At 33.9% G+C, this 17,262-nt stretch overlaps 2 protein-coding genes across 4 annotated transcripts in view; one reads left to right on the forward strand and one right to left on the reverse strand.

The window, feature by feature from the left end:
* Positions 1 to 406: 406 nt before the first annotated feature.
* Positions 407 to 6,685, reverse strand: cep72 (centrosomal protein 72). Of its 2 annotated transcripts, none has more exons than XM_051130653.1 (14): positions 6,583 to 6,685; positions 6,379 to 6,506; positions 4,488 to 4,680; positions 4,272 to 4,386; positions 3,802 to 3,971; positions 3,515 to 3,588; positions 3,319 to 3,352; positions 3,051 to 3,188; positions 2,751 to 2,896; positions 2,570 to 2,663; positions 2,316 to 2,494; positions 1,202 to 1,328; positions 1,042 to 1,129; positions 407 to 964 (listed from the first exon to the last, which is right to left on the reverse strand). In XM_051130653.1, exons 1-14 carry the CDS (start codon positions 6,683 to 6,685, stop codon positions 904 to 906), a joined length of 1,650 nt encoding a protein of 549 aa, XP_050986610.1. In that variant the 3' UTR covers positions 407 to 903. The 2 variants fall into 2 exon arrangements, with proteins under 2 accessions (XP_050986610.1, XP_050986611.1); XM_051130654.1 differs by having other exon boundaries at positions 3,802 to 3,974; positions 6,583 to 6,676.
* Positions 6,686 to 8,542: 1,857 nt separating this feature from the next.
* The window catches only part of spire1b (spire-type actin nucleation factor 1b), a 32,194-nt gene continuing 23,474 nt past the window's right edge, over positions 8,543 to 17,262 (forward strand). For both annotated transcript variants that reach the window (XM_051130651.1, XM_051130652.1), the window contains exons 1-2: positions 8,543 to 8,957; positions 12,599 to 12,630. In XM_051130651.1, coding sequence (XP_050986608.1) covers positions 8,657 to 8,957; positions 12,599 to 12,630 — 333 coding nt within the window. In that variant the 5' untranslated portion in view covers positions 8,543 to 8,656. The remainder of the gene's footprint in view (positions 8,958 to 12,598; positions 12,631 to 17,262) is intronic.

The raw sequence follows: 17,262 nt of genomic DNA on the forward strand, positions 1-17,262 counted from the left end.
ATTAGATCGGAACTTCGAAGTAGGTTTGTGAATTTTTTAATTGAAATCGTAACTTTGGAGCGGGTTTGCAAATCTTTTTTTTTTTTTTTTAGATCGGAACTTTGGAATGCAGTTCGGGACTTCGGAGCGGGTTTGCAAATCTTTTGTTTTAGATCGGAATTTCGGAGCAGGTTTGTGAATGTTTAGTTTATATCGGAACTTCAGAGAGGGTTTGGGAATGTTTTGTTTTAGATCGGAACATTGGAGCGGGTTTGCAAATGTTTTGTTTTAGAACGGAATATTGGAGCGGGTTTGCAAATGTTTTGTTTTAGATCGGAACTTCGGAGCAGGTTTGATTTTTTTATGTAAATCAGAACTTCTGAGCGGATTTGGGAATCTTTTGTTTTAGATCGGAACTTTGGAGCAGGTTTGCAAATCTTTTTTTTTTTTTAGATCTGAACTTTGGAATGCGGATTGCGGATCATTTGATTTAGATCGGAACTTCGGAGTGGGTTTGCAAATCTTGTTTTAGATCGGAATTTCGGAATGCGGATCGCAAATTATTTGATTTAGATCTGGTATGATGATGATTTTGCGAATCTTTTTTTTCTTAAACAGCAGGAAACATCAAACTATTAAGGCAGTATAGTTATAAAAACAAACAAAAAAAAAAGTATCTATTTCTTTTTTTTAGAATTAGAAGTAGTGCATTTTTTCAGTATCTGTATGAACCCAACCAAGATGTGAATATAATTGATTCTCAGATGTAGAAATAAACACAACAAATGCTGCTTTACACACAGAGTGTATATAAAACAAAAGGCATTTACATACAAGGTATGACTGTATAAACCATCTTTTAAAAGGCAGATTTATAAAAAATTAAAACTAGATGTCTATTGGAGGAACGTTCTTTTGCATCAATCAGCTCATTAAAGCTGCTTCCAGCTGCTGCAGCAAACGCTCGTTTCTGGCAATTAAAGACCTGCAAAAAAAACAAAATCAACACAAAAGTTGGAGGGTTTTATAGCTGTGTAGCATCTGGGCCATTCTGACACCTACTTATAGCTCTCAAGCTGCTCATTCGCTTCATTTCCTTCCCGAATTGTGTGTCTTTTCACGTTCATCTCCTCAGGGACCGTCTGTTGTCCTAAATATCCACCGGCACAAACATTAACAACCCTGTTTTATTTCAACAACTCTCATTCTGAGAAACACTGACCTCTGTCCTGCGTGTTCGGCATCTTCTTCAGCCGAGACGACAGCAGCTTGTTTTCTGCTTTGATCAGCTGTTTCTGTAAAGACACGTTCTCCTCCAACACATTCTTCAGCTGCTCATTAAGTGCTTCCTGTATTAAAGACAACAGAAGACGTCACTGGCAACGCATTTAACTTCTCTGTGTGACGTATGAAAGATAAAATATGAAAGCTCTTGTCGTTATTTACTTCCAAATGGAAAAAAAAGGTCAAAAGGACAAAAACACCAAGAAGTCTGTGTATGCTCAAAAGGCACGTTTGGCAAAACAGTACTTGTGCAAAATTCAGATCCTTCCATACATGCATCCTCACCTCGTTTTATCCCCAAAATAGCCATATATGAGCTAATGATGCCTAGTTTTACTATGCATTACCTCACTTGCATATAATTTCCATATGCATGTTCCCAAGCACAGGATACTACAGTGTTTAACTGTACAAGATCAGGGTTCAAATCAATTTGCGTGAAAATATATGTGCTTATTGACAAATTAAACACTTATTTCATAGATACACTTTCCAGGAATATTGCTATTTTTAAGGATTTTCCAGACCTTATATTTCAAAAAGTCAAATTCAAGTACTTTAAGCACCTTGTACGAACCCTGACAAGATGCAATGAAAATATAGACTGTAACTGTAAATGCTGTTCATGCCATCACATTACTTACTAACATCATTCTGTTTTCATCTTTAAAATAAAAATATCCAAGTTTAGTATTTATAAATCCTGGAGCGCACTGAAAAATTACTTTTAAAAGTAATGCAATTACTCCATAAAAAGGTAACTAATTGCATTACTTATTTACTTATGTACTTTTTATGGAAAATAATGCATTGCGTTTATTTTGAGCACTACTCCCACTTTGTCTCAACATGGGGACCGGAGAGATGTCAGCGAATAAAATGGGAAAACAACGTAATGTGATTATGTAACTCACGTTTACCACTGATTTCTTCTGAAAAACTGGAATATGGCACACAAATCATACTGTATGTTGTTCACTGGGCTTTTCTTAATGAGCTAATAATGAACTACTTCACAAGGCAAAAGACTCATTTGATCGAAGTGATCTTACGATAGACTCTTGCGCCTGCCGAAGATGGAGTTTCAGATCTACGGTCTCAGACCGATGTTGTTTTTCCTGTAATTCAGTCTGTGTTTTCAAGGCTTTGAGTGTCTCTTTCAGAGTTTGGATCTCTTGTTCTCCTCCCATGACATCCTGCTCCATCATGCTGAGAATCTGAACCATCTTCACTAGAATGAAAGCACTGGATTAGCAAGACTAGTTAACTAGTTACGGATTGCTCTGTTATGGAGAGAATCACTTACTGAGGAACGTCCTGTTTGGTTGATTCTCCTTCTTCCCAGACCAGAGCTCCTCCATCATGCTGAGGAGCAGCTCCATGGGCTTCCTGTAGGCACCCTGACTCAGATCAATGAAAAAGCATGCATTTAGATAAATAAGTTGATTTTTCAAGCTCTGTTTGTGTTTGAGTTGCAGCTTACAAACCTTCTGTGGTTTGCATTTTCTCTCAGACGCCGATGAGCTTCTGTCTGAGGTTCCTGTGATCTGGTAAGTCAATCTGGGAGGATGCAATACTGGGTTTTCTCTGTCTTGAGGTTGGTTTCGCCATTTAAGGGCCGTGCAATCATCCTCTGCAACAACAACAACAAAAATGCATTATTTCTTTTTGCATTTACATGCATTTGGAAGATGCTGGCAAAAGCAATTTATCACAGAGTCAACAATAGTCATAATAAGCAATGGCATGTTTATTAGACAGCTATTTTAAGATTAGTCCTAAAATACCACGTGAATCAGACTGCATTTCTGCAGGATGTGGTGTGAAGACGCTTTCTCCTCGAACTGTAAAGTGAGTCAGACTTCTGACTGAATGACGGCTCTCCACGATGGGGCTCACAAACGTTACTCTCTGAGAACCAGCTTCTAATGGTGTAAATCAGGAAAATAAAATTAGCAATACTGAGTAGATATAAGGCTGAAGAAGGTAAAACAGCAACAAAATGAGAGAAATGTCACCCCTCGTGGACAGAAGTTGAATAAGAAAAATATTCACCTTTTTTATAATCTGAGCTTTTGGGAACACACTCCTGCATGACAAACAACTACAAATATTAATTGTGTTCAAATACATTTAGTTAATTTTATATACACTACCAGTCAAACATTTTTAAAAAGTAATATAGACACACACACGCACACATTCATTACAGCATTTATATATGATGAATACATTTATATAATGAATGCACCTTATTTTGTTTCGGTGAACTTTCGCACTCAGGACCACTGATTAAATGTATAATATCAGATTCAGAAGGATTTTCTAAATACAAAAAGAAAAACAATTACAAACACAGATAATAGTTCATAAACAGTAAAATATATTTGTCATGTACTATTAAATATGGTACAGAAGTGTTATGCATTTATTTGTATGGCTGGGTGATATTTTAAATATTAGCCATATATTTGCAATATATACTGTATGTGTTTCAGTCAAAAACAGTGTTTCAGATGATTATGCAATGTGTTTTACCCTGTAATAGACAAGGGCTGCACCCATTCTCAATGCGGACAGAGAGAGTTTCAGGTCTCTTGCTATTCAAGGTCTTTCTAGAAACATCATTAAGTGCAGCTTCCTCATTCCCATCTAGAAGTGACAGCGTCTTCATCATCTTCTGCAGTACTTTTATTCTGAGCTCACTACTTCTGCAAAACAGTCACAACAATCAATGACCTCTGAAAACCACAAACTGTATGACTTTAGCTTATAAGCAAGGTTGATTTAGTATTATTCATTTATTTTTATAGTATTTAATAATATTAAAATGAATTTATAATGTTAAGTTTCCATTTTAATTTTAGTAAAATTCCATTTTAATTAATGTTGATTTTTATTTATTTTTTTAATTAATCACATTTTATTTATATAGTACTTTTTTAATAGTATAGATAGATTTTGATAGTTTTAGCAAACAATAGCAACAGTGCTTATAAGCTCATTACCTGCACGTTGTGTCTTGTATTAAGGCATCTTTCTTATGATTAGTGTCTAGATTTGCTTCTGATGAGAAATGCATGAGAGCCGCCTTTCTTTCTCTGTCTCGCACTGGACAGTCATCTACAATAAAGAGAAAAAACACATTTTCACTTTCAAAACATTGATTTGTTAGATCTGAGCATCACAGCAACAGAGAAAGAGAGAGAAGGCAGATGAGGTACCAAGCTTTCTAAGTTTGGTCATGGCATGGACCAGGTAAAGACGATAGTGTGGGTGTTTCTTGACCACAGGATTAAGCCGTAAGTCCAGTTCCTTTACATTCTGCAGCTTGTGGAGGGAAAAGACGTCCTGCAGAGATGCCAGTCTGTTGTAGTACAGATTCAGTCTCTCCAGCATTTCCAAATGCTCAATTCCCTACAAAGACAAAGACAGACAGATACACAACAGTATAAATGTACAGTCAATAAATAAATAAAAAAAAAAATTATAACAATAAGTTATATATATATATTTATTTATTTATTAAGTTGGCTTGAGAAAATGCTAATCATGTTAGCAACATGCTAATAACTTGTTAATCATGCTAGCAACATGTTAGTAACTTGGTAATAATGCTAGCAACATGCTAGTTACATGCTAATCATACTGGAAGCATGCTAACAACATGCTAGTAACATGCTAATCATGCTAGCAACATGCTAGTAACTTGCTAATCATGCTAACAACATGCTAATCATGTTAGAAACATGCTAGCAATGTGCTAGTATAATGCTAATCATGCTAACAACATGGTAGTAACTCGGTAATCGTGCTAGCAACGTGCTAGTAACATGCTAATCATGACAGCAACATGCTAATCATGTTAGAAACATGCTAGCAGCGTGCTAGCGTAATGCTAATCATGCTAACAACATGCTAGTAAATCGGTAATCATGCTGGCAACATGCTAACCATGGTAGAAACATGCTAACAACTTGTTAGTATAATGCTAATTGTGCTAGCAACATGCTAGTAATATGCTAACCATGTTAGAAACATGTTAGCAACATGCTAGTAATGTGCTAATCATGCTAACAACATGCTAGTAACTCTGTAATCATGCTAGCAACATGCTAGTAACATGTTAATCATGCTAACAACATGCTAGTAACTCGGTAATCATGCTAGCAACATGCTAGTAACATGCTAATCATGTTAACAACATGCTAGTAACTCGGTAATCATGCTAGCAACGTGCTAGTAACATGCTAATCATGCTAGCAGCATGCTAACCATGTTAGAAACATGCTAGCAACATGCTAATAATGTGCTAATCATGCTAACAACATGTTAGTAACTCGGTAACCATGCTAGCAACTTGTTACTAACATGCTAATCATGCTAGCAACAAGCTAATTATGTTAGAAACATGCTAGCAAGGTGCTAGTGTAATGTTAATCATGCTAACAACATGCTAGTAACTCGGTAATCATGCTAGCAACGTGCTAGTGACATGCTAATCATGCTAGCAGCATGCTAACCATGTTAGAAACATGCTAACAACATGCTAGTATAATGCTAATTGTGCTAGCAACATGGTAATCATGCTAGCAACGAGCCAATCATGTTAACAACATGTTAGTAATATGCTAATCATGCTAGAAACATGTTAACAACAAGCTAGTAACATGTTAGCCATGTTAGAAACATGGTAGTAACATGCTAATCATGCGTGAAACATGCTATCAACATGCTAATCAGGCTAGAAACATGCTAGTAACTTGCTAATCATGCTAACAACATGCTAATCATGCTAACAACATTGTAATCAGCCTATAAAAATACAAGCAACAAGCTAATCATGCTAAAACATGTTAACAACATGTTAAATCATGTAAGCAATGTGTTAAATCATGCTAGCTGCTTTCATACTTTTACAACTGCTTCCAACTTTCAGGCTAGGCTTTCTCAAGCCAACTTAAAGTTTGTTCTCAAACTTTACTCATCTAGTTTATTTATTTATTTTTGTGGATACATATGACATTTCAGTATACAAGTAAATCATATAATGATCCTATGACAAAAACAAATAAATAATTGATTCTGTAAGCTATATTAATATTTATTTTTCACCTGAACTGTGACCAGTGCATTATGCGAAAGATCCAGTGATTTCAGACGCACAAAGTTTTTTAGGGATGTTCCTAAATGACAGATTTTCCCTTCATATGTTCCTGGAAGAGTCAACGATCGGACATCCGCTGCGATAAATAATTACAAATATTAGTTAATCAAATATTGACTATATAAAATATATAAGTATATAATATATTTTACCTAAACAACTGTGCTGAAGGTTGAGTTTTTCTCTGATCCACTGCTCTGTTATGGTCAAACCGTCTACCGCCATTGTTTTGAAGCTTGAATTCAAACTGCGCATGAGCAGAACGAGGATAAGCTTATGAATATTAAAAACGTAATGTGACGCAGGAGCGTCTGATTCGTTGAAAACCAGACGTTGGCGAGTCAGTTGGTGAATTAGCCAATCAAACTTTGGTAACGGCTTAACTTATGAATATTAATTACGTAAGCGTGTTTAAATGTTTTGTCTGAGGACGGTTACCGAGCAACAGCGACAGTACTGGTGTATTCATGATTAATCTGTCGACACAGTTGAAGAGGACGCTGTCAAACTACACCAAAAATAATAAATGAAACATCAAAGGACAGTCTGAAGTTCAGTAAACAGGTAAAGCGTAAAATGAGAAAGTCTGTAAAGAAATGTTTGTGGAATATCACCATCTGGCGGCAAATCAACGCCACCTCGGGCCACAGATTCAGTGATTTTTTCCTCAAAACAAATCATATATGTGACCCTGGACCACAAAACCGTCATAACGGTCATTTTTTTTTTAAATGGAGATGAATAAAACTGAATAAATCCAGGTTCCAGGTTTTCAAATAGTTGCATCTCGACCAAATATTGTCATATTCTAACAAACCATATATCAATGGAAAGCTTATTTATTCAGCTTTCATGTGATGTGTAAATCTCAATTTTGAAAAATTGACGCTTACGACTGGTTTTGTGATCCAGGGTCACATATAAAGGACTGTGGTCATGATTTGCTGCTCAAAAAACATTTATGATGTTGAGTATCAGCTGAGTAGATTTTTTCTGGTTTGTTGATGAATAGAAAGATCAGAAGAACAGCATTTATCTGAAATAAAAAAAAAATTAACATTATAAATGTCTTTATCATCACTTCTGATCATTTAAAAGCATCCTTGCATAATAATAGCATTAATTTCTAATGGCTTTTGAATGGTATAGTGTATAATTTTACAAAAGCTTTTTATTTCAGATCAATTCTAATCTTTAGATCGTTAATCTTAATCAACGAATCATGAAAAAAAAAAACAATTTAATTGTTTTCAACATTGATAATAGTCAGAAATGTTTCTTGAACATCAAATCAGCATATTATAATGATTTCTGAAGGATCATGTGACACTGAAGACTGGAGTAATGATGCTGAAAATTCAGCTTTGATCACAGAAATAAATTGAATTTCACAATATATTCAAATAGAAAGCTTTTATTTTAAATAGTAAAACTATTTCACAATATTACTGCTTTTGTTGTAGTTCGGCTCAAATAAATACAGGTGAGCAGAAGAGATTTCTTTAAAAAAATATTAAAAATCTTACTGTCTAAAAGCTTGGATTTGTCATAACAAACATGTAATTTTATTCTCAAAACAGTGTGAAATTTCAAAGAATAGCAAACATTTGACACTCGGGTTTTTTTTTTTTTTTTTTAATGTCATACTGATTTTTTCCGCAAGGGGCGCTTACAGGCTCAAAGAACCGAATCCTCATTGAGTCGCGTTTAATTCTCAAGACGTTTTATATATTGTTGAAGATGTTTATACTTATATAAGTATAATCGATCAAATGCATTATTTATACGGGTTTTTTTATATGACATAAAAATAAAAATTCACCTCAGCGATTTCAATAAATTTATTTAGTAAAAATATGTACCTGTTATCACAAACGACTCTGATTGGGCCGCTCCGGCCAGCGCTGAGAAAAGTAACAAGCAACACGTGACATCCCGATAAGACTTTGAGAAGAAATTAAAGTGTAAAAATCTAATAATAAATGAATATGCTTAATAGATTATTATATCGTATCATAATTTAGATTTAAAATTTACTTTTGAATTTTGAAACGAGAGCCTTTAAAATAAGCCCCGCCCACTTTTACATTCTCTCTTGCCATTCCTCGCGTTTCTAATGCAGAATCAGCAGTGAGCAGCAGCAGCATCATCAACACCATCATCACACCGAGCGCAGGTGCATTGGTCCCCAGCTCTCCTCTCCTCTCTGCTGGATAGGATGAGACGATGGCTCGCAGGAGAGACGAAGATGATGATGATGACGGACGGAAGCTGATAGAGGAGGATGAAGATGATGCGCGTTCCATCATGGACAGTGAGGATGAGGACGATCTGTCCCTGGACGAGATTTTACATCTATACAAGCAGCCCATCAACGAGGAGCAGGCGTGGGCTGTGTGTTACCAGTGCTGTCGATCTTTTCTGGAGGATTCGGACGGGTCCGGCGGCTCTGCTGGTACCGGAGGAGCGGGACACGTGAGGATTTATAAAGACGGATCGGTGCGGTTTCATTCCGGAGACAGATCAGGTGACAAATCAACACCTCCCGCATTCATTACACAAATCGGCATGTGCATTTTTATGCATAATAGATTTTAACTCTCATGGATTTGGGTGCAAATGTTTTGAAACAGCTTATATATATTTGCATTTTTATATTTAGTGTTCTGCAAAATAAAATATGCACAATATTGAACGCATCATCTGTGCATGTAAAATGCTATGTAATTGTGTCATGCTTGAATTGTACATTTTTGACAGAACTGGTCTATTATGTAACGCATGTGGTTGTGAAATAGGCCTTTATCAGTAGGCCAGTACAATCAGTGCACTAAATTGAATACTGAGCATGCACGAGTCTAAAATAAACACAAGGCAGCATGAAATGAAGCATAAAAGCCATGAAAGTGCTCACAGTCACCGTTGTTTAGTTACAGATGGTCTCTGATGCACAGAGAAATAAATGCACATGCTGATAAACACAATATAGCTCACGATCAGGGCCTGTGCTGTACAAAAATGTAATATTCATAATGCTTTTGTGTGTACAATGCTATTTCAGTACAGGTTCAAATGAATTATGTCTGCCATTTTCGCTCTGTGTGTGACTTTATTGACGTTATGTATTAAATTTACCCAGTAGCTCATGATATTAGGGTACCATAGTTAACTAACTAAAACCATGAGAAACATTTTTACTTCAAATAAAATAAACATTACCTGAAATAAAATAACATTAAAAACGTATTGGGAGCTTATTAAGGTTTTTTATTTCATCTAGTTGGCAATCAGTGTTATTTTAGTATCATTGAGATACTATTAGTTTTTTATTAATATTTTATTAATAATAATATAAATTAATATTTAATTTTTTTTTTTTTTTCATTTAGTTATTCATTTTTATTTCAGCTTTAGTAATTTTATTGCATCAAGTTAGACTACATGAAAACATTTTGCTTTGTCAGCAAGATTAAATAAAATAATTTACAGTAAAGTAGTCGTTTTCAAAGAAGCTTTTTCATTTAAACTTTATTTTATTACAAGTAAACAATAGCTTTTTTTATGGTTTTATTTAACTATGATAACCCTGTTGCTCAAGCATCTTTTCTTATTTTCATTTAAAATAGTTAAAATAAATGTGCTAAAAACAATTAAACCTCAAATAAAAATAAAAACAAAAACAGTAAAAATGTGAAATATTTTTACTATTTAAAATAACAGTCTTCTATTTGAATATATTATAAAATGTAATTTATTTCTGTGATCAAAGCTGATTTTCAGCTTCATTACTCCAGTCTTTAATGTCACATGACATGAAATCATTCTAATATGCTGGTTTGCTCCTCAAGAAACAATTATTATTATTATTATCAATATTTATTATTTAATAGTTATTAAAACATTTGAGTTTTTCATTTGAGTTTATTTATTTTTTAATTTTTAAATTAATAATTAATAAAGAAATGAATCATTTTATTTAGCAAGAATGCTTTAAATTGATCCAAAGTGATGGTGAAGACATTTATAATGTTACAAAAAAATTCTATTTTAGATAAATGTTGTTATTCTGAACTTTCTATTCATCAAAGAAACCTGAAAAAATTCTACTCAGCTGTTTTCAACAAAATAATAATAATAATAATAATAAATGTATTTTGAGGAGCAAATCAGAATATTAGTATGATTTCTGAAGGATAATGTGACTGGAGTAATGATGCTGAAAATTCAGTTTTAAAATCACAGGAATAAATAACATTTTTAAATATATTTAAATTGAAAACAGTTATTTTAAATAGTAAAAAGTTCAGAATTTTACTATTTTTCTGTACTTTGAATCCAATAAATGCAGGATTAGAAAAAAACTAAAATTTTACTGTTCAAAAACTTTTGACTGGTAGTGTACATATTTAAAATGTAATAAAAACTACAAAAATGCACATCAGATTACTAGAATTTGAACTAAAATGAAAATATAAAAATAAAAAACAATTCAAAATATTAACACAAACTGTTATAGTACCTATATCTCTCTGTCTAGTGGTAATGATACCAAAAATAACACTGGTGTCAAACTGGCGCTTGGCACATGTGTTGAAATGAGAACAAGGTTAAAATCTTTGTAGTTCAAGCCCAATTAAAAAGCCTTGCGATATCCCTAATGCTCCAATCGTTTCACATGTTGAAGTGCTGCTGATAATAATGAAATGTGCTCATTGTGCAGCTTATCCACAGTTTAAAAGATTGAGAAGTTTGTTACAGATGGATTGATCTGATGCCTTTCCAGAGGATGATTTATTGTTCAGAGGTTTCATTGCTCAGGAGTCTAAATGGAGTTTGCAGCTGTGTGTCGTCAGATGTTTTGCTTAGGGGAATGAGTCAATAGCTGTCGTACAGTATAAAACATATGAGAAATGCTTAAGTTAGTATTGAGATTTATGACTTTTCGTTGCAGACTTTGCAGATCTCTGAGAGGTGCTCACTTTGGCTTTTATTAAATGCTTCTGTCATTACTGTGTCGCATGAGACATGCTGTCAAGATCGATATGTCTTGCAGCTTCCAGCAAGAGTTGTTGCTTTGTCAAGAGCGCCGGTGGTGAACATGTTCCTCATTTGCTGTCCACTGCAGAATAACAGCAGAGAGATCTGTTTCTTTGCTGACTTTTCCTTGTCCTGCTGCAAAATATAGTCTGCGATTAAATGGATTTCAGAAATGTCATGTGTTTTTGCATATTCATTCCAAACAGCAATGTGCTCACCCTCAGGCCATCCAAGATGTGGATGAGTTTCTTTCTTTATCAGATTTGGAGAAATGTAGCATTACATCACTTGCTCACCAATAGATGTGAATGGGTGCCGTCAGAATGAGAGTCCAAACAGCTGATAAAAACATCACAATAATAATCCACACCACTCCAGTCCATCAGTTAACATCTTGAGAAGACAAAAGCTAAAACAAATCCATCATTAAGACATTTTTAGCTAAAATACAAGTCCGTAATCCATAATAACGCTTCCTTCAGTGAAAAAGTGGTCTGGTCTGAATCAGGAGAGAGATCTGCACAGATCGAGTGCCGTTTACAAGCCAAAACAGTCAAAAACAGCTCTAAACAAACATGTGGCTGGATTTTAATGTGAGAGACTTTTTCACTGAAGGAAGTGTTATTATAGATTATGGACTCGTATTTTAGAAGTTAAAAACATCTTAAAGATGAGTTTGTTTCTTACAAACACACAGCGTTTGTCTTCTCAAGATTTTAACTGGTGGCCTGGAGTGGTGTGGATTACTTGTGGATTATTGTGATGTTTTTATCAGCTGTTTGGAGTCTCATTCTGACGGCACCCATTCACATTCATTGGTAAGCGAGTGATGGAATGCTGCATTTTCCCAAATCTGATGAAGAAACAAACTCACCTACATCTTGGATGGCCTGAGGGTGAGTACATTAACAGCTAATTTTAATTTGTGGGTGAACTATTTCTTATATAGTCACTAGATACATAAAGATAATCTGCGTCCCGTTTGCAGCCGTCAGTGTGTTTTATGTAAGAACAAACAGCGTTGCAGATTGTCCAGTCAGTTACATAAGGGACATGTAGTGAGCGCTGTAAGCTGTTGTCTGAGTTCTTATTCATCCATCCCTGATTGTCATCTCTTCTGTTCTCCCACAGGTGCGCGTAATCCCAGCCGATCCTCCACACAGGTGAGTGATGTACAGTAACGCCGTGGCTCATTCCTCATGACAGCATGAACATCTGTGAATGAGCAGAAACATGTTTGTTAATTCAGTCTTGACATTTATCTGTAACATGTGGAAACTCCTTTTCAAGTGTTTACAGCTGTTGCTAGGTGGTTGCTATGGTGTTGTGGATGGTTGCCAGGGCATTGCTACACAGTTGTTACTTAATTTTATAATTTTTTTTGTTTTTAATTTTAGTTTTGGTTTAGTTTTAGATTTTATTTATTTCCACTTAGTAATTTTAGTGCTTCAGCTTATTTTCGTACAAAGGTTTTTCATTCTAATTTTTATTTAATTTAGCTTTATTTCTATTAACACATTTTATTCGTTTTTTAAATACAGCTTTATATGATTCATTCATTTTATTTAAATTTTTAGTGCCTTTTTTTAGTGATTTTTATTTAGTGCTTGAAATTAAATTAATTAAAAATCCTCTTCATGGTAATATTTAGTTAATCATTTTTATTAGTTTTCCTTTTTAGTTGTTGCTTTTTTGGTTTGGACTTTATTTCAGTTTTAAAATTATTTATTTCCAGTTAGTAATTTTAGTGTTTTAACTTAGAAATTTAGAAACGTGGCCGAAGTGAGTTTATGTTTTTTACTGCAATATTTTATATATATATATATATATATGTGTGTGTGTGTGTGTGTGTGTGTGTGTGTTTGTTTTTTTATGTTTTTATGTTTTGTCATTTATTTTTATTTTAATGTTAGCTTTAGATTTTATTTATTTCCAGTTAGTCTTAACTAGAAATTTAGCCTAATTAACTTTACGTTTTTCATCTAATATTTATATTTTATTTTACATCAGCTTTATTTAAATTAACAAATTTTATTCGTTTTTTTAAATATAGCTTTAATGTTTAATTAATTTTGTTTTTTAAATTTCGTGCTTTTTTTTAGTGATTTTATTTAGTGCTTGAACTTAAATTAAATGAAAATTCTAAATGTTGCTTAAATTAGTTAAAATTTTTCATCATAATATTTACAGCTTTATTTCTGTCATGTGCCTGGTCTTTGTCTTCTGTATTCGTGTTTAAGGACTTTTATTTTGTAGTTTTTGTGTCTTATTGTTCCCTGCTTCCCTGTACCTCTGTTCCCTTGTTTGTTGCCATGGAATTCAGTTAGTTACCAATTAGATCATTACCTCACCCTGTGTATAAATAGTCCTTGTCTTTTGTATTTTGTCAGTTGTTTAATGTCTGTGATGGTTGCTCCCTGTTCTTGCCTGGATTCTAAGGGTTCCCCGTTCTGGATAATTTGTTGTTTTCTTTGGATGTACAATAAACTCTTGCACATAGATCCTCGTCTCATCTCCGCTTCGTTACAATTTCACTTAATAATTTTTAAGCATAATTATTTTTATGCTTTTCCAGTTTCATTTTTTTTTCTTTATTTCATTTTTAGTTTTAATTCAGTTTTAAATTACTTATTTACAGTTAGTAATTTTAGAAAATGTGAAATGTGGCCTAAGTGAGTTTGTATTTTTCAATGCAATATATATACACATTTTATTAGGGTTTTTTTTAATATTGTTTTTTAGGTTTAATTTATTTTTAGTTTGTTTTAACATTTATTTATTTCCAGTTAGACTTAAATTACATAACTAGAAATGTTGCCTAATTAACTTACATTTTCATCTATTATTTGTATTTTATTTTATATCAGCTTTATTTCAATTAACAGATGTTTTTAATAGTTTCATAATGAATAAGCAGCTCTATTACCACATTGTCTCCTGGAGTTTAGAGACATTTGCAGCTCATCCGTGTTCTTCTAAATTCAGATGTGAGCTTTCAGCACCAGGTCATGTTTTCTTCTCTCTCTGGACTCTCGGCCGGCTTGTCTCTCCACAAGTTCATTAATTTGATGTGAGCAGCTGGTGACATTTTAAAGGCCAATTAGAGACATATAGACCTGAGAGATCACTGTTTGCATCCCAAGCGTCTTTGACCTTTCAGGTTTATGATGTGTTTGACTAGAGCAGACTGCGTGACGGACTCTCACTTGACTATTTTTTTAATATGCATGTAATTTATCAGTCACTGTGAGCCAATGTTTGTGCTTGTCATGATATATAATTTTTTTCAAATGTGGCAATGCACGTTTTTGGATAACTCAGAGAATCAATTAATTTACTAAAGAAAGGTGCTCAATCTCAGCTGCATTTATTTGATCAAAAATACAGCAAAAACAGTAAAATTCTGAAATATTATTACAATTTAAAAGAACTGTTTTCTATGTGAATATCTGTTAAAATGTAATTTATTTCTGTGATCAAAGCTGAATTTTCAGCATCATTACTCCAGTCTTCACAGTCACATGATCCTTCAGAAATCATTCTAATATGCTGAATTTCTGCTGAATTATATATTTTTTTTGTAAATGCATGCATGTATGCATTGTAGGCTCAGTGCCCTTGTATAATGTGAATAGTTGTGACTCTAATGTGGTTTTATTAGTAACCCTCCCAGACAGAAGTAGTGACAGGTCTATCAGTGCATGCTGGTGTATAAGGACACAAACACGCAGAAACCCGTCTTACAAAATGTGCATATGAGACAGTAGCCAAATCCTTGTTAAGCAGCTTTCCAGAAGCGATGAGTTCCTGCTGCTCTGACAGACAAGAAGTGTTCAGAGTTTGGTACACTGCGTTTAATAGCAAACTAAACTAGACATCCACAAGCAGAACAGTGTGTTCTGCTGTGTTTTCTGTGCCTGGTTGCTTTTTATTTTGGTCAGACAATCTCTTTCGGTTTTAGTAGTCCAGAATAATCTGCAGGCTGGACTGGGTTGTTTGACATGCCATGAACTAGATGCAGTTGGATGTTTTGCACAAAGACCACATCACAGATCCAGTTCAGCGTATGGTTAATATCATTTGTTTAGACAGAACTTCAGGTGCTTTTCATTAACTCAGCCTTAATTATTTTCTTTATGAGATTCTGAGGGTTAATGATCAGTTTCTAAACTGAAGCTGTTATTACCCAGTGATTGTATTTGTGGGTGTAATGGGCTGCTGGACATCGCAGTGAATGAGTCTGTTGTCCAATGCACTGCAGGCTGCTGCTTTCTGGATGGAATTCATCTTAAGAATCTGTTGGGGTCTGATTAACATCACAAAGAGTATTAACAAAGCACTCGCTATGATTGGATAAACCATGAGTTTTGATCACAGGGCATCTAAGGGCAAAAGATTTTATTATTAACCATGAAAAGACAGACTCAGACCCTGAATAAAATAAGTTATGTCTTTATTATATTATAAATCAGTGTGAAGATTTCAAATAAATGCTGTTCTTTTGAACTTTCCACTAAAATTGAAGTCTTAATTAATAATCAGAAATGTTTCATGTCACACTAAAGAGTGAAGTAATGATGCTGAAAATTCAGCTTTGATCACAGAAATAAATTACATTTTAACACATATTCAGATAGAACACAGCTATTTTAAATTGAAATAATATATCAGATTTTTACAGTATTCTTGATCAAATAAATGTAGTCTTGATGAGCAGAAGAGACAAAAAAAAATCTTGCTGATCCCAAACTTTTTAATAGTAATGTGTGTGCTGTTGTGACTTTTAAATGCTTTTATGGCATATTATGAAATAAACAATAAGTCAGAAGGGTGTGCAAATGATTAGCCTAACAATTATAGCTAACAGTCATTTAGTAATGCGACTGAAAGGATCTGATCTCTATATTCTGTTATCTTAGTGGCTCTCGACTTGTCCATCACAGCCCGAAAAATGGGTCACGGGACTGCTCTGATTATCCGCTTGTATGAGGGAGAAGAAAAGATCTTTTTGATGATGTCAGAGGTTGTTTGTCTAGTCAAACTTGATAGTATTTTGACTTTAGTTTGACTGTAATGTGATGTGAACATCCTAAGCTGGGTTCCTACTAGGTGGTGTGAATTTGACTTTTTGAAATTTAAGACCTGGAAACCCCTTGAAAATAGCAATAATCCTGAAGAGGTACTTAAAAGTGCTTAAATTATTAAAAGACAATTTATCTATGAAATTATTATTTTTTCAATAAGCACATATCTATTTAAGGAAAATTAAGGCTTCTCCCATTTGCCCTTTTTACATTGACTATCACTCTATATAGACTAATACAATCAGATACAACAATATTTATTACAATATATACCAGTATAAATTATAATATTATATTATAATGCACATTGTTTACATCTAACATGTATTTTGAGCCACAGCTCGTCATATTAATGGAGTGTTTCACTAGTTCGCAGTAAATCGGTTAACTCACGTTTGTAGATTTGTGTTGGATGTTATCTTTAAAAAGGAAATATGGATATTTTATTTGTAAACATCATTATTTTTTTATTTTTTTATCTTCTTATTTCAGTTAATGTTATAAAAATGGCGAGGTAAGCCAGTAGTAGCACTGACAGACGCAAAAAGAGAAACAGATGAACCGAGTCATTTACGCTGGAACGGCTCCCTTTGATTCAAACTCATGACTTCGATAATTCAGTTCAAGCGATTCATTACCAAAAATCAGAGCAAAAGAGCCATTCATTTTCTAATTCCGCTTGTAATGATTTCAGAAAGCACGTAGGCCTGC

The sequence above is a fragment of the Labeo rohita genome, chromosome 16 (genome assembly GCF_022985175.1).
Source record: "Labeo rohita strain BAU-BD-2019 chromosome 16, IGBB_LRoh.1.0, whole genome shotgun sequence".
In the NCBI taxonomy this organism is placed as follows: Eukaryota; Metazoa; Chordata; class Actinopteri; order Cypriniformes; family Cyprinidae; genus Labeo; species Labeo rohita.

Coding starts and splice junctions, on each gene's coding strand:
- cep72 (XM_051130653.1), bottom strand. CDS start 6,685: ATGCGCAGTTTGAATTCAAGCTTCAAAACAATGGCGGTAGACGGTTTG. Junction 3,353..3,514: donor GTTCACCGAAACAAAATAAG/GTGCATTCATTA, acceptor TTTGTCATGCAG/GAGTGTGTTCCCAAAAGCTC. Junction 1,130..1,201: donor GCCGAACACGCAGGACAGAG/GTCAGTGTTTCT, acceptor GTGGATATTTAG/GACAACAGACGGTCCCTGAG.